The sequence below is a fragment of the Serpula lacrymans genome (assembly GCF_000218685.1).
Source record: "Serpula lacrymans var. lacrymans S7.9 unplaced genomic scaffold SERLAscaffold_14, whole genome shotgun sequence".
In the NCBI taxonomy this organism is placed as follows: domain Eukaryota; kingdom Fungi; phylum Basidiomycota; class Agaricomycetes; order Boletales; family Serpulaceae; genus Serpula; species Serpula lacrymans.
This window is the reverse complement of record NW_006763303.1, coordinates 643,633-668,376: the sequence shown is the minus strand read 5'-3', so window position 1 is coordinate 668,376 and position 24,744 is coordinate 643,633. Positions and strand designations below refer to the sequence as shown.

At 45.4% G+C, this 24,744-nt stretch overlaps 9 protein-coding genes across 9 annotated transcripts; 5 read left to right on the top strand and 4 right to left on the bottom strand.

The window, feature by feature from the left end:
* Positions 1 to 139: 139 nt before the first annotated feature.
* SERLADRAFT_452990 (uncharacterized protein) lies at positions 140 to 4,195 on the top strand (the record flags this gene model as incomplete). The annotated part of the gene is made up of 18 exons (XM_007322996.1): positions 140 to 236; positions 285 to 451; positions 581 to 741; positions 801 to 856; positions 909 to 1,067; positions 1,128 to 1,246; positions 1,296 to 1,385; positions 1,442 to 1,592; positions 1,648 to 1,816; positions 1,870 to 2,291; positions 2,345 to 2,413; positions 2,465 to 2,643; positions 2,695 to 2,801; positions 2,856 to 3,125; positions 3,177 to 3,300; positions 3,360 to 3,528; positions 3,584 to 3,845; positions 3,904 to 4,195. 18 exons carry the CDS (start codon positions 140 to 142, stop codon positions 4,118 to 4,120), a joined length of 2,988 nt encoding a protein of 995 aa, XP_007323058.1.
* A 134-nt stretch (positions 4,196 to 4,329) lies between these two features.
* SERLADRAFT_477753 (uncharacterized protein) lies at positions 4,330 to 5,280 on the top strand (the record flags this gene model as incomplete). Its single annotated transcript, XM_007322995.1, has 5 exons — positions 4,330 to 4,412; positions 4,492 to 4,701; positions 4,866 to 4,926; positions 4,989 to 5,076; positions 5,138 to 5,280. The coding sequence occupies 5 exons, from the start codon at positions 4,397 to 4,399 to the stop codon at positions 5,183 to 5,185; spliced, it is 423 nt and encodes a 140-aa protein (XP_007323057.1).
* Positions 5,281 to 5,693: 413 nt separating this feature from the next.
* On the bottom strand, positions 5,694 to 7,710 carry SERLADRAFT_477752 (uncharacterized protein; the record flags this gene model as incomplete). The annotated part of the gene is made up of 10 exons (XM_007322994.1): positions 5,694 to 6,115; positions 6,165 to 6,273; positions 6,328 to 6,531; positions 6,586 to 6,746; positions 6,811 to 6,920; positions 6,985 to 7,067; positions 7,132 to 7,298; positions 7,348 to 7,367; positions 7,424 to 7,486; positions 7,568 to 7,710. 10 exons carry the CDS (start codon positions 7,699 to 7,701, stop codon positions 5,883 to 5,885), a joined length of 1,284 nt encoding a protein of 427 aa, XP_007323056.1.
* Positions 7,711 to 9,867: 2,157 nt separating this feature from the next.
* Positions 9,868 to 12,980, top strand: SERLADRAFT_418022 (uncharacterized protein; the record flags this gene model as incomplete). Its single annotated transcript, XM_007322993.1, has 11 exons — positions 9,868 to 10,034; positions 10,099 to 10,186; positions 10,244 to 10,278; positions 10,335 to 10,666; positions 10,726 to 10,845; positions 10,904 to 10,972; positions 11,028 to 11,367; positions 11,428 to 11,823; positions 11,876 to 12,073; positions 12,131 to 12,516; positions 12,572 to 12,980. 11 exons carry the CDS (start codon positions 9,868 to 9,870, stop codon positions 12,907 to 12,909), a joined length of 2,469 nt encoding a protein of 822 aa, XP_007323055.1.
* Positions 12,981 to 13,048: 68 nt separating this feature from the next.
* Positions 13,049 to 14,219, bottom strand: SERLADRAFT_477748 (uncharacterized protein; the record flags this gene model as incomplete). Its single annotated transcript, XM_007322992.1, has 3 exons — positions 13,049 to 13,716; positions 13,781 to 13,936; positions 14,024 to 14,219. The coding sequence occupies 3 exons, from the start codon at positions 14,115 to 14,117 to the stop codon at positions 13,364 to 13,366; spliced, it is 603 nt and encodes a 200-aa protein (XP_007323054.1).
* Positions 14,220 to 14,376: 157 nt separating this feature from the next.
* Positions 14,377 to 15,477, bottom strand: SERLADRAFT_477746 (uncharacterized protein; the record flags this gene model as incomplete). The annotated part of the gene is made up of 5 exons (XM_007322991.1): positions 14,377 to 14,683; positions 14,743 to 14,791; positions 14,850 to 15,093; positions 15,143 to 15,316; positions 15,372 to 15,477. 3 exons carry the CDS (start codon positions 15,020 to 15,022, stop codon positions 14,606 to 14,608), a joined length of 300 nt encoding a protein of 99 aa, XP_007323053.1.
* Positions 15,478 to 16,555: 1,078 nt separating this feature from the next.
* Positions 16,556 to 21,675, top strand: SERLADRAFT_442443 (glycoside hydrolase family 38 protein; the record flags this gene model as incomplete). Its single annotated transcript, XM_007322990.1, has 31 exons — positions 16,556 to 16,823; positions 16,950 to 16,997; positions 17,051 to 17,110; positions 17,163 to 17,314; positions 17,366 to 17,423; positions 17,479 to 17,735; positions 17,787 to 17,797; positions 17,848 to 17,977; positions 18,032 to 18,303; positions 18,359 to 18,367; positions 18,403 to 18,503; positions 18,563 to 18,621; positions 18,672 to 18,755; positions 18,822 to 18,949; positions 19,005 to 19,026; positions 19,078 to 19,105; positions 19,159 to 19,211; positions 19,260 to 19,362; positions 19,428 to 19,436; positions 19,490 to 19,508; positions 19,562 to 19,920; positions 19,964 to 20,075; positions 20,132 to 20,208; positions 20,266 to 20,396; positions 20,448 to 20,469; positions 20,522 to 20,602; positions 20,655 to 20,779; positions 20,839 to 20,974; positions 21,028 to 21,126; positions 21,187 to 21,577; positions 21,630 to 21,675. 31 exons carry the CDS (start codon positions 16,556 to 16,558, stop codon positions 21,673 to 21,675), a joined length of 3,450 nt encoding a protein of 1,149 aa, XP_007323052.1.
* A 42-nt stretch (positions 21,676 to 21,717) lies between these two features.
* On the bottom strand, positions 21,718 to 22,327 carry SERLADRAFT_400526 (uncharacterized protein; the record flags this gene model as incomplete). Its single annotated transcript, XM_007322989.1, has 3 exons — positions 21,718 to 21,834; positions 21,894 to 21,965; positions 22,031 to 22,327. The coding sequence occupies 2 exons, from the start codon at positions 22,273 to 22,275 to the stop codon at positions 21,956 to 21,958; spliced, it is 255 nt and encodes an 84-aa protein (XP_007323051.1).
* A 42-nt stretch (positions 22,328 to 22,369) lies between these two features.
* Positions 22,370 to 23,108, top strand: SERLADRAFT_477742 (uncharacterized protein; the record flags this gene model as incomplete). Its single annotated transcript, XM_007322988.1, has 4 exons — positions 22,370 to 22,447; positions 22,505 to 22,583; positions 22,643 to 22,902; positions 22,965 to 23,108. The coding sequence occupies 2 exons, from the start codon at positions 22,512 to 22,514 to the stop codon at positions 22,847 to 22,849; spliced, it is 279 nt and encodes a 92-aa protein (XP_007323050.1).
* Positions 23,109 to 24,744: the final 1,636 nt, after the last annotated feature.

Sequence of the window (24,744 nt, the reverse complement as noted above, 5' to 3'; positions counted from 1 at the left end):
CGTGTAACATAGTGTGACATAGCGTGAGAAATATTCTTTGCGCTGAGAGTTGTTCCAAACGAGCGCGTTTGCAAACGGTTCTCGTTTTGAAACGGAGGCTGCTGAACGGGCCCTTAGCTCCAGTCCCTCACGTCTCCCCATGCCTGAAATATCCATCAGGAAGCGGCCTCACTCAGAGGCGGTCGTTACCCAGCGCAAATTCTTCAAAAAGACAGCAAGAGGCAAGGTAATCAAAGGTATGTGGCAACAAGCATGTGTGGTCGTGGGCTTATACAGACAACAAGTCATACGGGAAAGATACTTGCGAGATGATATAGCGTGTGGAATTGTCAAGTGTAAGGCGTGCTCACCATTGACGGATCCTGTTCTCGCTCCTTCTGGAGATCCCTACCATGCATTGTTTCCAAATGGCCATTATGTCCTACCGGACACAAATGTCTTTCTGGCTCAGGTATGTGTTTTATCTTCTATCGCAAGCTTAGAAATACAGCCAAGTCCTGAGAGAATATACGGGTCTTGGAACAGTCCAGTTTATGCTTGTGATTCCATAATCCGTAAATCTCATAAACATGTCGTATAGATGGATCTCATGGAATCGAATTTGTTCACACCTCCAATCATTCTCCTTCAAACTGTTCTTGAGGAAGTTCGACACCGCTCTTTACCTCTCTACAACCGTCTAAAGGCACTCACAAAGACCGAAGGCAAGAATGTCTGGATATTTTACAATGAATATAGCTCGTCAGTGCATGCAATCTTGAATGGGTATGTTTGAACAAAATTTCTGATTGACTCCATAGACAAACCGCGATTATTCGCGAGGAGGACGAAAGCCCAAACGATAGAAACGACAGAGGTATCTCAGCTTATCCATTTTTTAAAATCGTGCTTTTAGACAAGCTTTTCAGGAATCCGGAAGGCCACGGCATGGTATAACGAACATCTCTCCTTATCCAACCCACCGATACGCGGAAGGCCGAATCCAAAACTTCCAACAATAGTCCTCATGACAGACGACTTTGCGAATCGGCAAAAAGCTGAGCAAGAGAACATTCCTTGTATATCAGGTTTGTATTTCGTTTTACGTTCATATCAGTTCGGTTAGAGACGATTTCACTTTCTACCAGTTCGAAAATATGTAGAAGGGGCAAATGAGTCTAGCCAGCTTTCGGATCTCCTATCCGCTGCTGGTTTAGATGACATCGAACCTACAAAGGCTGCCGTTCGCAGTGCCATTTATCCTGATGTAAGTGCTGGATGTATCGTTTCTCATCAACAAGCTCACTTTTGAATAGTATATTCCCACTGCTACATTGGTAGCTGGTGTAAAAGCTGGCGAACTTCATCAGGGTCCTTTCAACGCCAATCAGTACAATTATTTGGAGGTTCGTATAATCCAGCTTCTTAGATGCAGTGCCCGTGAATATCGACTGCTTTATAGGGAACGGTACCAGTACCCGCCTTCTCAAAGCCTGTGTTATTAGTAGGCAGGGAAAATATGAACCGTGCCGTGCAGGGCGATGTTGTTGTGGTCGAAGTCTTCGATAAAAAAGAATGGAAAGCGCCAGCGGATGAGGTGGTAGATCAAGAAGGTGTGTGTGTGATTGTTAATACCCTGAGACCAATCATACTGAATACCTATATTAGCAACCCTTCGTAATGATGATGCTGAGGATTCTGGCGAAGAAGGCGAAGACAAGGAAACTCTGGTCCGTGAACGTGAATCTAAAGCCGTTCGATCAGAAATCAGCAAAAGACCTACCGAGAAGCAACCAACTGGGCGGGTCGTCGGGGTTATTAAGCGCAACTGGAGAGCGTGCGTGCTTATCATTTTTCAATGCTTCTATTTGAAGCCTGACCCTTTTATAGTTATGTTTGTCATATTGACAGCACATCACTCACATCCACCAATGCCACATCTCTCTCACAGCAGACTGTCTTCGCTACTCCCGTTTCTCGTCTTCTTCCTCGGATCCGCCTGAGAACTCGCCAAGCCCCTTCCCTGATTGGCCAAAAGATTCTTGTGACCATAGACAGATGGGAGAGCACATCGCGATATCCGGAAGGCCACTTTGTTCGTGCTCTTGGTAAAGCTGAGAGCAAGGAAGCAGAGCAAGAAAGTTTGCTGTTGGAATTCGAGGTGCCGTATAGGCCTTTCGGGAAAGCTATCCTTGATTGCCTACCTTCAGAAGGAGAACAATGGGTCGTTCCTCCAAAGAGTGATCGTAGTCCAGAGTGGAGAGACAGAGAGGATCTTCGTGGTTTAATCATATGTAGCATTGACCCCCCAGGTGTGGCTATTTCTGATGATGAAATGCACTCACTCATACTGTGTCATCTACAGGATGTCAAGATATTGATGATGCCTTGCATGCAAGACGTCTTTCTAACGGTAACATCGAAGCTGGCGTCCGTAAGTCACTCGAATCCGAGGTCAACTTATATTCATGACACTTTACTGCAGATATCGCTGATGTCTCGCATTTTGTCCATTCTGACACCCCAATGGACAGCGAGGCTGCATCCAGAGGAACTACTGTCTACCTTGTGGACAAGCGCATCGACATGTTGCCTGCTCTCTTAGGTACAAACTTGTGTTCTTTGAGGCCATATGTCGAGCGGCTGGCATTTTCCGCAATCTGGGTAAGTATGACCTGCTACTGTCACGTACAGGCTTCTAATGACGCTTTGCAGGAAATGACCCCTGAAGCAGAGATAGTCAACGTACGATTCACAAAGTCTGTGATCGCCTCTAAAGCTGCCTTCACATATGAAGAAGCGCAAATTCGCAAAGATGATCCGTAAGTCTACGAATTGATTATTACTACTCAACTAATGTTGTATGGTCATCCCAGTCATCTACAAGATGAACTCACCCAAAGTATTCGCCTGTTGAATTCTCTCGCGCAAAAGCTGAAAGCCGGAAGAATGGCCGCTGGCGCGCTCAATCTCGCATCTCCTGAAGTCAAAATCCATCTGGATAGCTCAGAGTCATCCGATCCTATTGATGTCGAGCAGAAAGAGATGCGAGAAACAAATAGCCTTGTCGAAGAGTTCATGCTTCTTGCCAATGTTAGCGTGGCAAAGAAAATCCAAGACACTTTCCCTCAAACTGCCGTCCTCAGGTAAGCGCTTATGTGTTCTATATATTTTCTTGACTCAGCTCCATTTTGCAGGCGGCATCTGCCACCTCCCCGGACAAACTTTGAAAAACTACAAGATATCCTACAGAAGCGAAAAGGACTGACGCTAGATGTCTCAAGCTCAGGTGCTCTCGCAGCATCCTTAGATAAATGCATCGTAAGCTACATCTAAGGTTCTGTGCTGTTGTCTTGTGTCTGATATTAACACTCCCCAAGGATGCCAAGGAACCCGCTTTCAATACGCTTGTGCGTATAATGGCCACTCGATGCATGTTATCTGCAGAGTACTTCAGCTCTGGCAGTGTATCGCGCGACACCTTTGGACACTACGGTCTTGCCAGTCCCATTTACACCCATTTTACTAGTCCTATTCGGCGATATGCAGGTTAGTCTATTCCGCGAACGTTTATCGACCTAACATATTAAGCGAAGTGAACTAGACGTCCTCGCACATCGTCAACTGTCAGCTGCAATCGGCTTTTGGCCTCTGCATGCTACGCTACATTCAAAGGCGCATGTTGAACGCGTACTTGATGTTGTGAATCGTCGTCACCGGATGGCGCAGATGGCAGGTCGTGCCAGTGTTGAGTTTTACGTTGGGTTGGCTCTCAAAGGGCGCGGAGAGAAGGGGACGGGCGAAGTTCGGGAAGAAGCATTCGTCATCCGAACATTCAGAAACGGCTTGGGTGTTTTCGTATCAAAGTGCGTTGATCGCTATTAATCTTATGTGGGGCACCGAATTGACCTGGATTTGCTCCAGACTGGGCATCGAGGGACTTGTCATGTTTAAACGTGACACACAATTCGACGCTGAAAATTATACGATCACAGTGCCATCCACCACTGGAGGCAAAGATGTAACCATCTCTGTTTTCGACAAGGTTACAGTCGATATAGAGGTAGAGAAAGATAAAAACACGCAACGAGGTCGTGTAAAAATGACTCTCGTGAGTCCTATAAATTCTCAGATGCTATAGTATTAGTAGGATTGTTGTAACGTAGTAGTCTGTGCAAATCCATGACCTTGACATCGATCTGCACAGTTCCAACATTCATGTGGTTTGAAGGTGTGCTGAGCGGTGATTTACTACCCCTATTTCCAACGGTATGTCACGTGTGAAGTTTGCGGAAGATGCCGCTTCCACTATACAGTTGCTAGATGCCGAATTCCGGCACAGAACTTACTATCACAGAGGGTATTCACCGATTGCCACATTATCCAGCTCCTCAAGACCAAAGACTAATCGATAAAAATGGCCACGCAACGCGGTGCGTAGTTCAGGACATCGAATCTATGCTTCATGTTTCTTATTGGGTTTCATCTGCTGGACGTTGTTCGTTGATACAGGTGGTGGAGCTTCCGGTAACAAATTCCGTATGACCCTGGGTCTCCCAGTGGGAGCTGTTCTCAACTGTGCGGACAACAGCGGTGCCAAATCTCTTTACATCATCGAACCGTACGGATTCGGTGCACGCTTGAACAGACTGCCAGATGCTGGTGTTGGTGACATGGTTGTTGCATCCGTAAAGAAGGGAAAGCCGGAACTGCGAAAAAAGAGTATGTTGAAACCGCTTCTTTTCCACTTGACCTCCTTTGCAAATCAGGCGATTATGCGCGAATCGGGAGACTGGTTTCGCGCGACTGCTTGGAGCAGGAGGAATTCCGCCAACATCTTATAGGAGGATTATTTTGCTGATCGTGATTTTGCCTCCCATTTACAGCCATGCCTGCTGTTGTCGTTCGTCAACGTAAATCCTGGCGTCGGCGAGATGGTGTCTTCCTCTACTTCGAGGCAAGTTTTCCCATATATCATAACTTCCACGCCGCAGTCCTCATCGTTTTATCTACTTCCAGGACAACGCCGGTGTCATCGTCAACCCCAAGGGTGAAATGAAGGGTTCTGCTATCACCGGACCCGTAGCAAAAGAATGTGTACGTGTCTCATGGCTCGATTTGACAAAATTCGAAAATGCTGATATTTTTGATTGCTTAGGCGGATTTGTGGCCTCGTATTGCTTCGAATGCCGGCACTGTTGTATGATGTGGTCACATTTATCTCTTCTCTTCATACATTTTATGTTCATTAGTGCCATGCTATGATTATGACCACAAATGCACGACTGAGCATTCCACGTCACTCTGTTGATAATAAGCGTAGAAGATCAGAACACTAAGGTAACCTAACGGTTAGGCCCACTTTGAGGTATCACGAACTTGAAATGCAGGAGACAATGGCTTTACAGGACTTCTAAAAAGAGCCTCTGGAAAGAAAAAACGTCTCAGGGAGCTTTCAGAACGCTCGCCTGGACCTCAGATATTGAGCTGACGATGTGGTGTCGAACGGTAGGGAGATGTTTAATCGTGAATGAAAGCGTACTCGAAGGTTCATGGCCCCTATCAAAGGGTAGGCAGTTGACTGTTAGTAGGACTCACAATCAGGCCCATGATACAAGTGCTGTGGTGTCAGGCGAGATTGTGATGTGAATACGAATAGTTGAAGAGTGCAACAATACTTGCAGATCGCTACTTCATTCCACTGAATGTGCTGTGTGTCAACTGCATGGCACAGTAATGCAAGAAGCGATCAAGGCAAAACCCGGGAACGCTATAAACCCCATTTTGCAGTGAATTTGCACTGTGCTTAGGCTATTGGATTGGATGCCTACTAGTATGTAATTTTCGTGTCGTGGTGAGAGCTGTGGACAGCTAAATCGAGATATAAGATAGCACATTGTACATCAATCAGTTGCAAATGACCAAACATTGAGAGAAGCATCCATCACAACTGGGTGTGGTCGACGTTTCATCTTCCTCGCAATGTGCCCTTGATCATCCGATTCCGATTCTGAGTTTGATGTATCACCTGAAGCATTAAAAGCATCGCCTGTGTCATCGTGTTCAAAGTGCCTTGAGCCAGATGCTGAAAGAAGCACCGATTGTAGAGGATGGAAAGCCACAGACCCAACAGCATCTGCGGATGCAATGAAAATGGTGATACAATGTGACTACATTAGGCTTACCTTTGTGGGCCTCGTACGTCAGGCTGGGCTCAACTTCCTGAACAGATTCCTCATATACTGTATCAGCTTCTGTTTCGATATCTAAGTCAAATAACGACACGTTCCCATCCTACGGTGAAGATGACTCAGAATACAGCTTGCGATAAAAATTTGATAGACGCACCTGACCACCGACGCCTAGACGTCGACCGGCCAGATCGACGTCGAAACGTATTTTTTGATTTGTTAATCCGCTTTTGTTTGAACTGGAAGGGTTGAATAGTCTGAGAGGCGTAGATGTGTTTCCGCGAAGGTCCCAAGCATAGATAGAAGACTGTCTGCGGAAAGCAGCGTACAGCATATGTGGTTTTGTTGGATTAAACATGAGCTAGATAACCAAAAATCAGTTCTCTCGACCTCACGCACGAGGTAGAAAGCAGACCTGAGTAACACTCGCTCGAATGTCTGCGCCAACATACATAACTGGCTCGTTGCTCGCCTCGCTGAATAACGCAATATTTTCTGCGAAAGAAGATGATGGAGAGAGGCTACCAGCTGCATAAGTATCATAAGACGACGAGAATGCAATACTGCTTATAATGCCTATGGTGGTCCATGAGTGAAAGTAACATATCGTGTAGATATATATATATATCGGTGCTCTTACCTTTCAAGCCCTCTTTTGTTTTCTTTGAGGGTGTTGTAGGTAGTCGCGTACCTTCACCGGGTCGATGAACATCGAATATTTCGATAGCATCTTCAAAACCGCAGTACAGCCTAGTTAATAAAACGGATAAGGATAAGGATACGTCAGGAAGTTGACCACCAAATATTGACAGACTTCTGCGCAGTAAGATTGAAAGCTAAACTGTGCGGAGCAATTTGCCGCTCCCTGTGATCTACAATTCTGTAAGACGCTCTCAACTGCACGACATGTGATTCGATGAATAAAATCGATAAAATATGGCTCAGATAGACGTCGACGTACTCGCCCATCGGATGCATCCAGAAGCTTCACGGGGCACTCCCGAACAGAAGCGACAAAGCAATACGAGGCGAGATCTCTTGATGATGCGCTGGGGTACCATACAAAGTCAAGGATAGGAGAAGATTGGTGAAGGGTACGAGAGTAGTTGAGAGACGCAGAGGAAGTCGCTAAAGCTTGAATTTAGCGTGAATATTTATAGGTCTCTCAAATGCTCACTTGAAGGTGATTCTGTTGATCTTAAAAAGAGTTTGATTCGTACAACGCAGGTCCACAAATTTACAGAATTACTCACAAATCAAAGAATTGGAATGATCGATTCTCGCATTGGGAAAGAACATTCGCCCCATCTGGAGACCTAGACGGTGTTATTCTTGATATAACGCATGATATAACGACTCTCAACTGGGGAGTGACGAACTGGTCGAAAGATAATTACCATTTTGCCGTGCGAATGAAGTTCTCTGGGAAATCGGGGTCGGGGTCGAGTCGAGCGGTGCTGACGAGGTTTGGTGGACGAGATACGTCGTACTGAGGAGGGACCCACGAATATTCGCCGAGGTCGTTGCTCATACCAGTCACGGTAATTTCATTAGTTTTGGATTTCTAACTTGAATTAGCGGCTCGGCAAGGCTCCCGGTTACCGACAACACCTGCATCGCTTGCTTCAAAAAATGTGTTCATCGATTTCAATGGCATATTATCGACGTGGGCTTTGGATTACCACCCAATAACCTTGCTATTGTCTTCGGGAGGGACTTCACTGTAAAAATATAGTATCTCACCAAATCTCTAAACGAGCCGAGAAACCTCGCAACATAGTGCTGTAGTATATTAATGTGCGTAGCACCTTGTTGTCCTTATTGGTGCATCTGCTTCCAATGTCCTACCTAAAATGTGCTCTGATACCATCTTTTGATGCAGTTTTAACGTGGATTTTGCGTTTGAGCGGAACCTAAATTACCACGAGCGTACACTTTTTTCGAGAACGTGTGGTTTCTTTTGGGGAACGGAGAAGCGGTTCAAGTGATCCTAGTAAGTTCGTTCGTATCCTAGAAGTACGTACCCTCTGCTGCGTTGTGCGGCGCCCATATCACTCATATAATTAATATCAATACCCCTCAACTACACAGCACCACCGGATTGTTCCAAGCACGTTACGTGATGTCTAACAAGATTACCGATCAGAATGTGCTTTCGACTGCCAGACGTTTTGCAAGGACAGCAATTATTATTCAGTGTATCTCGGACGTTTCCAGAAAGGTCTGATGTCTCTATGATCGGCGAAGTGTATCTCGTTGACTAGGACACCCTTGTCTGTTCATCCAGTTCAACGATCAAGGGTTTGTGATGTTTGATGAGTATCCAGGATCTCATCAGTTCGTTGTTCATGCTCTAGCCCTTTTAAGTTAACCAGGTTGCTGTCCCACGATTTTCGGACTCTACTAGCGTTCCATCAACCTTTTCAAATGCGCCTTGAATGTGAATGTGCCGTTGCCATCTTTTCTAGGCAGACAATGTCCTACTTATCCTTATGCCTTAAGAACAATCCGATCAAGGTCTCCTCGCGTTATTCAACTATTGTCCCAAGGCCGCCTAGCCTAGCGCCCATATGCGCCGCTGCGGTAGTTCCATAACCACTTGGTTGTCTTTCGAGTCCTCAGACTGCAAAATCAAAGGCGGTGTTGGAATCGACCCCCTAGATAGTATCCATAGAACTAGCTTGATAATACAGCAGAGAGTGCGTTATTTCCTTTAACGTGGCCTAGGCATTTTAATGTGCCAAACCAAGGGGTACATTGTATGGAACCTCTAGGTACGCTTTTCTTCTGTCACATGTCCATTGTGCTGATAAGCTCCTGTCCCCGTCCCCGTTCCTGCCCTCCTCCTCCTCCTTCCTCTTTTATCTCCCACTGTTCTACTTTTCTTTTTCTGAGTTTAGATCCGACCCGTTCATTACTTCTAATAATTTCCATGAGGCCAGATTCCTATACTTTTTTGCCGAAACTACTCCAGATTTAATAGAATGGGAAGGGTGAATTGTGGTGAGTATCATTACAATGATCCTAGTACACGTAAAGTGATTTATTTAGAGCTGCCTACTAATCAAATTACGGCGGCAGGAGATATCGTTTGTTGGTTTGGATTAGCTTAACTGCGGATTGTTCGAGGTAAGGCACCTATCCTCGCAGGGCCAGGTAACGTCTTTCCAGTGTTTCGATGCAAAGAATGTCCTTTTTGTTGACCTTTTCACCGATCAGCGCTCACTTCAAATTGTTATATCTTCTTAACCGCACCAGTCAATTGTTTATACTCTAGGTTTGGCTATTTGCACAGAGCGCTGTCCCACGAGTCTAGGTCTGATTTCAACATACGCTTCGATACCATTATCTTTCTACCAAGGTTCACACAATATTTCACTGAGTCGCAGGGCTTGTAACGAGTCAGGCCTCTTCATATCCCGTAAACTTGATCGCTTCGGACGCTCATAACACACCCTTTCCGTGTACAATCTTGACACCGCCCCGGTGTTATTGTCTTTCCGATACTGTTGCAATAGGGAGCAGGTCCTAAGGATTCTCATACCATGATGTGTGTTGGTCTTCCTCATCGCTCCTATCCCCATTTCAGCTAGTTAAAAACGGAATATCAAAAGGCTTAAATAGCAGCTATTGAAGTCTCCTGCTATCCACAGCACCACAAAATTCTTCCCTGTAACCGCCTCATTCTTTTCAAACAATGTCTATGCCTGTTCTCAGTCGTCCTTCCGCTCCAAGTATCAGAACCACTAGTTCCTACAGCGTCGAACCGTTGCGCATTGACGTGACGGGTAGCGCAGGCCTAGAGGGTTATGCAAAGAAACGTCGCGAGCTGCTTGAAATTCTCAATAGTTTTCATGGCTCAGGGTCAGAATCCCGTCATATTTGCTACTTTTCAACCTGAACTAATTTACTGGTTTTGTGTATGTAGTATTCAAACTGAGGGTGACCTCCCAAGAGTTGTAGCTCTTGGCTCTCAAAGCGTTGGGAAGAGTACTCTTCTCTGGCTTATGAGTGGCGTAAGCTATATTTTATTTTAATTGATGCCACCTTTCAACGAGTGATCGTAATCTTAGATTATGCTACCGAGGAATGCGGGCACTTGTACTAGGTAGAGGATTCATAACACTTTCATCGATTATTGAATGTTCTTACACTCATCTGCAGGTGCCCTACGGAATGTCGCCTACAAAACTCCCCCACTTGGTCTTGTCAAGTTAGCATTCGACTTCATAAAGACGCCGAGGGTAACGACCTCCCCGAACCGAGAGAAGTGCTCTTTGGTGACCTGTTGACGGACATCAGTCAAGTCGAGCCCGTTTTACGTCGTGCGCAAGCTGCTATACTCAACCCTAACGTCGACTATCGTCAATTCGTTAACGATTCTTACATGAATCATGCGCCTAGTAATGGCAGATCCTTGACGTTCTCCGAGGACTGCGTATGCATTCACCTCAAAGGGCCCGATGTGCCAGACCTTTACTTCTACGACCTCCCAGGTTAGCCTCACCCCTCGCTTGATCTGATGTGCTGTGTTTGACATCTTGTCTTCCCGAAGGAGTAATCGCAAACGTACCGGATGGTACAGATGTGGCAGATATATCCTTCGTTGAACGTTTGGCTCAGAAATACATCGCAAAGGAAAATTGTATCATTTTGTTGGTTGTATCTTGCGAAAGTGTGTAATATTTTTTTTCGTATGCCGGTGAATATTTGAGAGAAATATATGTATGCAGCCGACTACTTGAATCAAGGTGCTGCTCGTCTCATCCGCAATGATCCAGCACTGAGACAAAGGACTGTTGGTATGAGTGGACATAAACACTGTCCCTAATACCCCGCTGATATCATATGTTTAAGGTGTCCTTACGAAGGTCGATAAACTCGATGAACCCGGCGATGATATGATTTCCACTGCATCTCACGATGAAGTAATGCAAGGATGGGTTGATTTATTGAAGAACAAAATAATGCCGTTGAAAAATGGATGGTTTGCGGTCAGGCAACCATCTCAGCAGGAAATTAGGAGAGCCAGTTCTAGAGGAGGTATCTCCAGGGCTGAGGCTCTTCAAGCCGAGCGCAGGTTTTTCGCCTCCCAAGGTCCTTGGAATTCGCTCAGTCCTCGATACCAACAACGCTTGGGATCTTCACAGTTATCTGAGAACCTCAGTACCATTTTGTCGAACTTAGTAGAACAGCAGTAAGTCAAACAGTGGACCATCCATTCTATGGTTTCCGTTTGCTTAAAATATTTCCACAGACTTCCTACGATTCAACTAGGCATTTCGCGCTCTCTCCACGAGGTGAAACATGAACTCCGTCAAATGCCTCATCGGCACACTGAAGACCACCGGGGAGAAGTGATCAAAATCCTATGCGACTTCGCAAAGAAAATCTCTGATCATATTGAAGGCGTTCCTCCCAGCTATGACCAAACGCAAGCTAGCCTTATGTTCGCAATCAATTCCACGTTTGAAGAATTCAAATTAGATGTACATCGTACTGTTCCACGGTTCCGGCCTTGGAAAGTCATATCTACTGGGCAATTGCCTAACGAAACTCTCGATCATATGATCCAGACGGCTTCTGCAGACGATCCGGCCGATGGCAGGGGCACTATAATGCATGTTGATCAGGTTATGGATCTCGCTCGACGGTGATTATCATATATAATTATTTTGTCACTCTGAGCGCTCACATCTTTTTAGTTCTCGAACTCGAGAGTTGCCGGGTATTTACCCATACTCTGTCCGGGAAACCCTGATAAAAGAGTTCACGAGCAACTGGGAAAAACTCATGAATGATTGTTTCGAGACTGTCGAGGACATCCTCAATACGCATGTCAATATGATACTCCGCGATCATTTCGCATACTATACTCACGGAGGTCTGTTGGACCAAGTCAAGTTAGTATCATTCATGTGAACTTCAGTTTTTTATACTTATTGTCACGGTTACTACAGTTCCATCATACAACAGCAAACCTTCAAGTGTGTAGTAGCTGCTAAAAAACGGCTAGACGCTCAATACGACATGGAACGAGAGCATTACACCCAAAACGAGGCATTCTACTTTGATTGTCGTGATAAATTCGTCACTCGTTATAGGTCTTTGTTCCGCGAATCGCTTCAGCAGAACACGGTCTTTGACAAGTTACTCGAGTGTTCGAAGATGGGGGAAAGTCTTATGCTGCAAACTCCCTTCGGTGCCAAGGTTCATGCGGTTCTCGCAGGGCTGGAAGAGCTAGGAATCACAAGCCGCCAGCCCACCGAGCTTGGGAAATTACTCCCTAATGATAATTTGGATCCAGCACTAGAGATTATGGCTGAAGTGCGAGCATATTTCCAAGGTATGACGCTGTGTTTATTGGCATATCCCATAAACTGAGATTAGTGCGATCACAGTCGCCTATAAGCGGTTCGCCGACGTTGTTCCACAGATCATCGACGACAAATTCGTTCGTGCATTTGGATCGTCGCTTGAAGTCGCTTTGCATCTCATGGACGTTAGCTCGGAGGCGTGCATAAAATTCCTGGAAGAGGCTCCTGAAATCAGGCGACGTCGCCACGACCTGACGCAAAAAAAGACACGCTTAGAAGAAGCAAAGGATAGGTTGGAGAAACTTTTCGTTTCAGCTGATTCAGTCGGCTATCCCGTTTCACCATCGCTTTCTTCATTCAATGATGTCAGCAGCAGTGACTTTGCCTCGCCAACATTGACAGAAGCGCCATTACCCTTGTAAAAAAATAAAGTCTAGATGTAGCCGTCAATGCCCAGGCATGATGTTTTTGATCTCTAGCTCAAACTATCTCCCTTTTCAATCTGATTGTTTCTTCCCACCGTGCTACCTCAGGCCTCAGGCTCGGACTGTATCCTGTCGTTATCGATCACCGATCACATCGCAAACCGATTTTCCCAGTATCTCGTAATCGAGCTCATAATACAAGAATACTGATCTTGCAGTATGCAATGGTTTATGTCGGTTAGCATGTAGGATAGTTCTTGAACAATGTCCATGTTATATATCCAAGCTAGTCATGTTACAAACAAGAAACAAGAGTAGCGTGAAGCAGTAAAATTCTAAAAACCTGAGAGCATAAATTAGTTGTAAATTGGCCAAACTCCAAAGTCCATTCAGTAGCAATTAACAACGTAAAATTAGAGGAATGACAGGAAAAATTCTCTAGCTTCTCATTTCACCAAATCGTCAACGTTCCTCCAAGGATGGCAGCTGCCAGAGTGATGCCCATGCCCATGAGCTGAGGTGACCAGCCTTTAAGGCTGGCCCAGCCAGGCGCTGCGCCCCCGTTTGAAGGCCCCAGAGTGCTAAGAAACTCTTGCACAGGATTCGGTGCACCCGAAACGGTCACCGTAGGTGCGGAAGCGTATGGACTCGGCTGAGAAGCAGAAGAATTGGAGGCCACAACTGAGAATCGAGAGGAAACGGCATAAGTGATACCGGCCGTTGAATTGAGGCATATCACAAAATAGTCGTCTCCTACTGGGACGTCCTGCAGTAGAATGTTAAGAACGTTAGGCTTTGCAGGCACTGCCCACGCACACAGAGTTAGTAAGTCGTTAATAATAAACAAAAAGGTGACAGAGTAACTGACCATTCCTGGCCACGTAGTACAACCCGTCTTCACTGAGACGTGTAATCTCGACGTCGAAAGAGTTGACTCCATCCAGCAGTCCCTTTGTCCACATGACGGGGTATGGAGATCCATTTTTCCAAGACGAAGATGCGCCAGGCTGGTTGATTATGAAGTCTGATACAATACAAAGAGATCATAGGGTGGTTAGCATCAATAAAGAATGACCAAAGCTAGTGGCCAGTCTCGCTTCCAAGTTCTTACATGATGACATTGCCGCCGTTTGCGCTTTAGTTGTCAGGCATGAAATAAGTAACACGAGTAATGCGACGGCAATTCGTGACCAGGAAGAATGCATGATAGAGGTTTTGAGGCTACTCTACTGGTAGGAGAGAAAATTATCAACTTGACGCCCGTTTAGAAGGGCTCGAGGCCCGATGTGAGAGGACGAAGCCAGTGCACGTAACATGAGGCTAAGCAAGATTGCCGTTGTGCCGGATGCTCTTTCCTATCTCATCTAAGCGCTCAAAAAGGCGCTTGATAGTTTCTAAAGACATAATATCACTGCAATGAGTGCGAGGTTAGAAAATGATGACCTGAACCAACCCAACTATCTCATTATCGATGCAAAAAATATGATTCCTTTTCGATCCTACAATCTCAAGATATTTGTAACCGACCTCCGCTCATTTATTTTCTCCTGCAATGGTTTCCCTAGCGTAACACCCCTTATCTTCTCCCACCCAGCGCAGTTGAACTGTTCGCATTCTCTGCTCAGCAACCCGTTCCTATCAATCTGCAGCACATTCCTCGTGTTGAAACACGATGGCCACCCCAAACGGCGAGTTAAACACAGTTGTCTGCACTAACGGGAACCTTTTTTGGGCAGTAACCATCCCCATCCTCTAAGATTGTACCATTAGGCTGATAAGGGTATCATCAGCCCAACAATAATCGGACATGAATCGAATAAAACAATATACCTTATAGGAACAATATGTCTGGCTACCACTATCATTTTCAGCTGCATAGCTATTTGTACGTCCTTCATTAGACTATCCTTGTAGTCCAGTGAGATTCTGGTACTCACAAGCAGCTAATGGGCTCTTCAGGGGTAGCCTTTTCGCCACCGAGGACAAGATTATAAGTAACGTTGTCAATTTTCAGAGTTTTAGGGCACGCTGGGCACTCCGTCTCCGTCGTACTGGCCGCTGCAGCGAAGCCAAGGGAAGCCAGGATAGCAAGGACGATTGTGAAACGCATCGTCAAAGGTTGATTTGCGTTTGGAGGGGGGGGATACAACAATGTCACTTTTAAGAGAAGTTGATGGATGGCTACAATATTTATACCTTTGAAATCGCTTGAGTCAATGTGCTAACATACCAATGGGCCCGAACAAGGTGTCTCCCGAGGAAAGAATGATATGTTATTCGGTTTCAAGCATGTCATTCGTGCGGCCGAATACTAGTGCATCCATCATGTCATGGACCATCATTTTTTCAGCGCGACTCGACTCAGATGCGCTCGCAGGTAATTTTGTGTGATAGTCTTTCATTGCTAACAAGAGTTGAAGTAGAAAAGACAAATTCCAGCTGGAAACAAAATTACATACCGAATATCATCCAAAACAAAGACACTTCCAGAACGAGTTACAACTCTGCTAAACTCAGTTCACAGCGATTATGATAAAAAGTGAAAAGTAGTCATGATGATACAGCGAATTTCCATATCTGAATGTTTAGCAAACAAACTCACAACAAACTCGCAACAAAACTTTCGCTGAGCTTGAAAACGGACAACTGCCAGTGGCAGTTGTCCGTTTTCAATCGCAATTACCGCAAGTCCATCTCACTTCTCAACACGAAGTGTTGTTGTAAGTATCATGGCTTAGGAGCGTGTAATCTTGTGGACGGGACTCACGATTCCGTGTCGCTACTATGTTTATGCAATTAATTTAATTCTCATAAGTTTATCGCCCGGACAGAAATATGGCACACTTTGTTGGGGGGACAGCTTGAATTTAACTTGGCAAAATACATATTGAAATTAGTTTCTGCGACATCAGGAACTTTGATTGAAAACGACGCTAATTGGTAGCATCTAGAACGACGTGGTTCGCCCACAATCGTAACTTCCTTGTGGGATATGAATGAAGCTGTTTGCAAAATACTTAATGTGATAATATCTGATAAATATATATATATATCTCTACAAGATGAAAGGCTTACAAGCATACCAAAATAGCCCGAAACACTTCAAGCTCCAAGTCCCATGGAGCTATAATCATCGCCACGAATCAAAGTGCATCTCCCCGGTACTTGGCTTGTTTGAGGACACATCATCCGGAATGTATCATGGCAGCTATCCAGTAATGAAATAATAGAGATTAGAATACAACACTTCTGGAGAAACATGGACGCATGTCATGATCATGATGATCATATTTTGGCATGGTCTTCGTCCAAAGTAAGACTCGAATGCGCAATGAATCCGGCGTCACTGCAATAAGAGATACTTGTTTTTGTACCAAGATGCGCCCTCGATTTCTTTTTATATTCGATGTCCCTTTCGCGTTGTCTTTTGATGTATAGCTTGAAATCTGGGAATGCGTAGGTGTAGATGAACTCTTGTGATTGTGCCACGATGGTTGTAAATATAGGGTGGGTCGAAAGTGGAAACTAATAACAACACACTTTCGGGAATCACCGGTTCTCATCTCCTGTTACCTTCGTCGACCCAGAGTTTGACAACTTACAACAACAACATTCGCATCCCACAGAGCTGAAACCTGCACATATGTCTGGTTCGGAGTACCCGCAACTGAATTTCGGAACTGGGGCGAAATGGATAAAAAATCTGACAAGGGATAGGCTGAACAACTTCAGTGGAGGGCATTTCTCTGATGTGAACTTATCCTCTGTCCTGTTCACTCATCGTTTGGACGCACCTGAATACGTCAAATTACAAGTATGGAGTGCCCCTGGTCTCACGAAGCCCTTCTTTGAAGAGGCAACAAAGCAAAAATTCAAGCCAGCCAAGAAAGGGGACTCGTTTGGACCATCTTGTCAGTAACATATTCCAATTCAATATCTCTGGGGAGATTTACAATCAATTTTCATAGGGGTATGCCCCCTGCGCTATTTCTACACATATATATCTGAGATTATGTAGACTAATCACTGGTGGAAAGTATCAGTAAACATTCCCGCAGACTGGCAACAATATGAGCGCGTACAATGTAAGTCAAAGTGTAATTCCATACCACCCACGAACGCTGAAGATATTCCACAGTTGAGTTTGATCCTGGCTGTGAGGCGATGATCTATTCTACCGAGGGTGTTCCATTGCAAGGTAAGTATAGAGGATCGTTCCTATTTCCTTGTCCTTCATGGCTATACACCAGGTATTACCGGTGGCTATGGGGGAGATAGAAGAGTCGAATATATCATTCCCCTCGACGCCCGGCAGCAAGGGCATCATGAATTTATTATTGAGTCCAGTTGCAATGGCATGTTTGGTGTACCATGGAATGGTGACACTATCGCACCTCCCGATGTTAGTCTGTTCGTGTGTTGTATAGATGTTCGATACTCATCATCTTTGTAGATGAACAGATATTTCCAACTGGCATCCGCCGATCTAGTCGTCCCTAATCAGGAGGCCTGTGAGTTGTCTCGTATGCCGAATATCTGGCGAGGACTCATAAATAAGTGTCACAGGGCGCTTGCTCTGGGATTTTACAACCTTGCGGGAAATAATCGATACATTGCCGGGGAACTCCCCATTGCAGAACAAGGCTCTCGTTACTGCTAATGAAATCATGAATATTTTCCGCAGAGGTAATTCCACTGATATTGCAAATGCACGCAAGCTCGCAGAGAATGTTTTTGGTGAAGGATGGGAGGCTAAAGGTGCTGAGATTTATGCCGAAGGTCCAGAAAGGGCACAAATTGTGTCAATTTCCTACTGTCATATTGTGAGTTTTTCCTACTCAGATAGTACTACCAGGAACTGAACATATCCGTAGGATACAGCATGGTTAGCTACATCAATAAGGTCTCCCTGAAGGTAGCTGAATTGCCAAATAGGTTGTGGCCGTATTCAGTTACCCAGCAGAAGACCGCTAGATCGTGGTCGACTCAAATAGATCTCATGGAGCGATATCCCGAACACAGATTTGCATGCAGTCAAGCGCAACAATTCAAGTGGCTTGAGCAGGTATGGCTTTCATTTTCATTTTACTTTCCCTTATTGAAACATCCGTGACAATAGCAATATCCTCCTCTCTTCGAGCGTGTACGTGAAAAAGTTAAGTCTGGTCAGTTCCATCTCATTGGAGGGGCCTGGGTCGAAAACGATGGAAACATGCCGTCGGGCGAGGCCCTAGTGCGACAGTTTTTGTATGGGCAGAAGTATTTCGAATCAAGGTTTGGAAAGCGCTGCGAGACAGCGTGGCTACCGGACTCTTTTGGTCTCACCGCCGCATACCCCCAGCTCATCCGGGATGCTGGGATGAAGTACTTCTTCACTCAAAAGTTATCATGGTGAGTGTGATTAATCACGGCTCTTACAATACGTAGCTGAATATTTTATTCCAAGGAACAACATGTGTGTATATGTTGTTATTTCATGTGTCTCGTCAGAGCTAATCTCGGCGCCGAGCTCAGAAACGTGTTCCCTCACTCCACGTTTAATTGGGTTGGTATCGATGGATCGCAAGTGCTCTGTCACATGACACCAGTTGGTATGACAAGTTCTTTCCCAGTCCTGGCGTTTATTTGATGAGTATGTTTTATGTGACAGATACATACACTGCGCAAGCAAGTGTAGGTGATGTTAACAAGGGCGTTACAAATCACAAGGTTTATTCTGCTGATTTTGTACTGTGTGGGTGATGCTGAGTGTGATTTAGAACCTGGAGTCAAACGATACTGCTCTCCTGGTATTCGGGAATGGTGATGGAGGAGGAGGAGCACTACCGAAGATGCTGGAGAATGTAGGTATTATCAACTCTTGTTGTGCGTTGGATCTCAAGTTTCATCATCGCTCGTTCTTGTAATAGCTCCGTCGCATTCGTGCTGCTACCAACGGCCACAGAGATCTCCCTTCAGTAAACATGGGGCATTCTGTAGAAGAATTTTTTGAGAACATAGACAAAGATTCACAGCAAGGAAAGAGGTTACCAAATTGGTCGGTTTCACTCCACTTCCATGTAACTAGAAGCTCATTGATATATTCACGTTAGGCGTGGAGAGCTATATCTTGAAGTAATTTTAGTTTCATCTGTAATTTGGTGCTATACTGATATCATGTCGTAGTTCCACAGAGGCACATATACCTCTCATGGTAAGTATGCATGCATGCACTTTATGTGACCCTTTTACACCCTGTTTTTGTAGGTTCGATAAAGAAAGGCAATCGTAAATCGGAGATCCTGCTCCGTGACCTTGAGGTTCGTTGACTTCTGCGCTAGGTGTCCTCTTTTCTGAGTTTCTTCCAGCGCGTTGCCACCTTCGCTACTTTGTTTAAAGCGAAAGATTCTACCTACGTTTATCCCAAGAAAACCATTGATGACAGCTGGGAGAAGGTTTTATTGAATCAATGTGAGTGCTATGTAAGGTCCAATTCTAGCTCTGACATTAGATAATCTTGACTTGTCAATCATCAGTCCACGATGGTGAGTAGTGTACCTTCAGATATATACCTGCATAGGACTGAAAAATATTGCAGTCCTTCCTGGATCTGCTATGTAAGTGCTTGACAGATCGTCTACGGTGATCTCAAATCTCATCTACGGTTCAGTGGGATGGTTTATGATGATGCCGAGAAGCTTTATGGTGAAGTGCGCAAGGCATGCGATTCAGCCCTCGAAGAAGCATTCCAAGCACTCTTTGCAAAGTCTATTCCTGTCTTAGGTGACAGGTCTATCAAAGCCCTCTCGCAGCCCAGTGACCTCATCGCGATCAATACAACCTCTTTCTCTCGACGTGATGTCGTCAAAATCCCTCTCCAAGGTTCTGGATCCGCTTTGAAATCGTTGAAGTCGAAGATTGTGCAGGTCTCCACGGATGGTGCGTTTGGATATGCGTTGATGAATTGCTCAGAAGGAGACAATGTTGCCACTGCCACCGGATTATTCGCGGATTCCTTGCCTGTATCCGGTAAGTCTCTCATTTGGCGCACCACACCTGTTCATTTATACAGGGGGGTTGGTAGTGTTCACCAATGGATCGGACCACTTCGTCTTGAGGAATGCCAGCGTGCAACTAACGATCTCAGACGGAAGAATTACCAGCCTCGTCGACGTCAAGCTGGGGTATGTTCCCAGTTTGATTGAATACACACACCATCTAATCTTAATAACATTTGCAGGCGCGAACTTATTCCCAAGGGCTCTACAGGTGGTCTAGTCATCTTCGAGGATCGCCCGAACTACTGGGACGCGTGGGGTAAATCTCCTGGCCGATCCTATCACTACTTGAATTAATCCTTTTTTCTTTTGAAAGATGTTGAAATCCATCACCTTGAGACCCCTAATCTTTTGAAATTTTCCAAGGTTGAAGTTGTCGCTGAAGGTCCTCTTCGTGCGGCTGTCAAGACTCAAGTCAAATATGGCCAGAGCACCATTGATGTGACTGTGAGTTGAGTTATATTCATAATTTGATCGTCCTCCCATACATATCCGCAGATATCCTTGGATGCCATCACTGGTAAGCCTCCTCAGAATATCTCAATTAAGAATAAGTTAAACGTTTTGCATAGCTTCGCATCACGAGCACTCTCGATCATTCTTTACCTTCGATGCAGTCGTGGATTGGCACGAAAGGCATGAGTTCTTGAAGTGTCCGTAACAAAAAATTCACCCCCCGCTCACATGTACTGACAGAACATGTAGTCGAACTCCCGTTGAACATCAACAGCGCAGACGCGACTTACGAGACGCAGTTCGGACATCTTCAGCGCCCTACCCACAAGAATACGACCCTAGATGCTGCAAAATTCGAAGTTTGTGGGCACAAAGTAAGCTTATTTATGTTCCAGAAGAATTGATAATGTCTTAAAATGCTTCGGTGTTATAGTACGCTGATTTGAGCGAATATGGATATGGCGTCGCCTTCTTGTCCGAGTCTAAATATGGGTTCGCCTGTCATGGGAATGTGCTTCGTATCTCCCTTCTCAGAGGTGCTACAGCCCCCGATGCAGAACAAGATCAGGGTAGGTTTTCTGTGTGAACAAACTATACAGCACTCCACTGAAACCTTCCACAGGGAAGCATGAATTCTCGTGGGCGGTGATGCCCCACAAAGGTCACTTCTTGGAGTCGGATGTTCCCATGGCCGCGTTCTTGTTCAATTCACCCCTACATGGTTTGTCATCATTTCTATCACCTTTCTTGTAGAACTTAATTTCCTGGGTTCTATCATTAGTGAGGCTTGTTCCTTCAGTGCAGCAGGCAGATAAGGTGTCTGTTGTGAAGCAACCTTTCCATTTGGATGGTGGATCAAACATTTTCCTCGAGACCATTAAGCGCGGTGAAGATGATTTTGCACCGAACGGATCCAACACTACTATCATCTTGCGACTGTATGAAGCATTTGGTGGTCACGGCCAAGTTAAACTGAAGATAGCAAGCCATGTTCCCATTTTGAAGGCTTATGTGACAAACCTGCTGGAGGATGACAAAGCTGAATTACGCCTCTTCGAGACTGCGGATCGCGACCGACCGCGACAGCTCAAGCTCGACTTCCGGGGCTTTGAAGTCAAGACCGTGAAGTTAGTGCTGGGATCTAATAGAATTGCTGAGGCTACGAAATCGAGGTAAAAACCTCCAAAGTAAGCGATAGTGCACAACGCTGACGTCGCTTATAAGATCTTCGCAGAGAGACAGTTGGGTGACTGTTGATGACGATCTTTAGGCTGCTAGCAAGATGCGTTGGACGCGTGTTTCTACTACGATTGTACGATTATTCTGTATGTTGGAACTGGACATTGCTGTTGTATGTTGGTTTGTGTCGTGCCTTGCGCTGTAGGATCTCGAGGTATATTTGATTGAATGACACTGTTGTACTGCATTAGTATGCACCTTGATCTTGTACTCGGGAGCCCCATAATCTTAGGCATGTGCCAATGGCAGCGTGGCATCATCGAAGCTCTCATCTTATCTCTAGCAAAAGGGGCGTACTCGCTATCGTAACCTTAGCCCAAGGTCTGTCGCGGTCATTCATCACCGTTTGTAGTATTTTTACTGACTCGTTTATCCAATACTCGCAGATTGAAGCAAATACGGCATGACTCCTGCCATTGGCCCCATTCATTAAGGTGGCATATTCAAATTGTTCTTTGGGATTGGTTATACAGGTATCGATATCGATCCTGCGGGAGACTTGCACACGTCCGCAGAAATATTCGCTATGGTTTCGGATACTCTTCCTGGGAGTAGTGGCGCTGCTGTTAAATGTGTTGCGGATTCTTGCAGTTGTCAGCAAACCAATTGCGTGCACTTCAGTCCCACTCATTATTCACCCGAGTCGGAGTGCCCAGGCGCTTCTTTGTAATACTTGGGTATAAACAAGGGTATTAATTATAATTCTAACAGAACCAGGCCCCTCTACGCTATTGGTATGATACATTTTAGACATCATGCCAGTGTCTAATCAAGGATTCACTCCTCTTGATGAGATACCCGAGGTGACTCTCCGCATTTTTATCCCTGCTTTATGCTCCATTCATGCATGTTTTTACCAGGTAAGGAATGCTTTTCAAGCCAGCTTCAATTTCAAGTATGGAAACCTGTGACACGACCTTTGATATGGAGGATTCAGCTGTAATCAACCGATGTATGTGGCGCGAGAGAATACTGATTCCTTGGTGGATGTTATTTAGAAAAACCTCTGTAAGCCAAGAGTCGACTCGGAAGTAATGATGAGCAAAGTGGGCGCAATGTCGACCGCTCTTGGCAGCTGGAGCAATAGGCCAAACACGATGACCCCGACGTCCAGGACTATCAGAAACTGTGGATTCCTGTGTATGTTATTTCCTGTAAAGACGGTGCCTTTCATTCTCTTTGTCACAGGGTACACAGAGCATTGAAGTGTATAGCTCCTCATCATAGTGCGAGGGATCGGAAGACGATCTGATGTACAGTAACCGACTGACACATCGACCTCTTAGTCCACAGAACTATCTGACATTTCTATCCTAACAGCCTTTCGTTGGAGCCATTGCAGCTGGCTGTGCCTCAAGTCCTTCGAGACACCTTACACCATCACATTAGAGCTCAGCGAAAGGTCACCTGTTGTTATTGATCCGCAGTACGACATCAATCTCGCAGTCAGACCAATTCTCTGGGACAAATGTCAACATGCTGGACAGGTAAAATTCCAGATATGGTTTATGACGACAGGTGGCTGAGTTTATGGTACCTTGTAGATCTGTGTAGTCCCGGACCAGTGCTTTGATCTTTCGCAGTCAACAAGATGGGCTTATAACTGCCCTCGAAGATCGCCTCGGCGCCTTTTTTGATTGTGAGGGGCTTTGACTTCATCTCACTATGGGCGGATTGTTTCTACACTTCGTCGGGATCGACTCAAGTGAGTATCGATGACTGGTGGTGATATCTTTATCGGAAGCTAAATAGGTGATCAAAAAAGGGTCGAGCACACGGTTGTACGAGACGTTCAGGGGAGGTGGTTCCTTATCTGGAGAGTGAGTTTTGTCTAAGTACTAATACTATAAAGCGATCGTCCCATTTACTGACTCACAACATAGTGACGTTTCAACTCATCTCCCCCTTTGTTAATACTAGTCATCTCGACGACGCTATCTACTTTGTAGAACACCAGGTAGGTGTGACTGTTTCTAAACCGCATCCAACGCTAAGATACGTTCGCCAAGGCAGACCCTATCCTTTGGGAAAATATGTCTTTACTGACAGTGAGGAATACAAAGAAACGTGCAAGTGTTGATCACCGCCGTCCAAACAGCGGAGATGACTCGAAACTGTGCCATCGTTCTTCGCGGCATTCGAAGGGGTGACTATAACCTAAGCCGGGATATCTTCGGTCGGTTCCCTTCCAACTTGCAACAGATAGGCATGTTCTATTTCGATACAGTGGATGAATTTCCCTGATGGCGTCGCCGGGGAATTTGGACGCAAGGTACGTTTTAAAGATCGGCTCCAACGTATTGATAGCATGACGCTTAGTGTCAGACGGGAATCAAGTCATGGAATTTGCCAATGCGAACTTGAGCTGTTTGCGTGGATCTATGGATATGCGTCAAGAGTAAGGTTTGATCGTGCAAGCTTTAAAGATTGATTAATACGTATTTTGTATATTCGAGCAGAGCAGAGCCGTTTGTAGTGATGCGATATATTGTTTACTGATATCGACTGTGGTATAAGTGATTTGACAGTGGAGACTAGCGATATATCCCTTGTGCAAAGAAGAAGGTACCGAAATCATCAAGACATATCACCATCACCATCGGTTGACAAGGTCCGTACCACATTCCCCAGGTTTCCCCCAGGCTTTCCCCCAGGAATCCTGATGCCGTTTATGTCGGCGTTGTCTTCATTTCTACCTATCGGCTGGTTATATCACATCGTGCATCATGTGCACTCGTTTACGGTCCGAGCCACTACGGCTTAGGGGTATGGAGTCGATGACGGTTTGTTCCTGGATATGGGGTACAAGATAAGCAAACTTGACAACGCTGTTACTGCCGGTGTCAGGCAGTGTCAGCTGCTTTAGTCGTCCGTGCGTTGTGGTGACCTAATTTGCTGTGAATGTTATTTTGCATCCTGAGAAAACAGCTTGATGATCACTCTTTCAGTCATGGTGATTAATCTTTACTTAAGAGCTAGTTATAGACGACCCTACAAACGAACTAACATGGAAGCCATAGCCAAGGCCAAGAGGATGGCCATGCAACGCATTCTGACCCCATGCGGCGTTAGTAGTGACCAGGGTCCGTGGTTTGCCGGT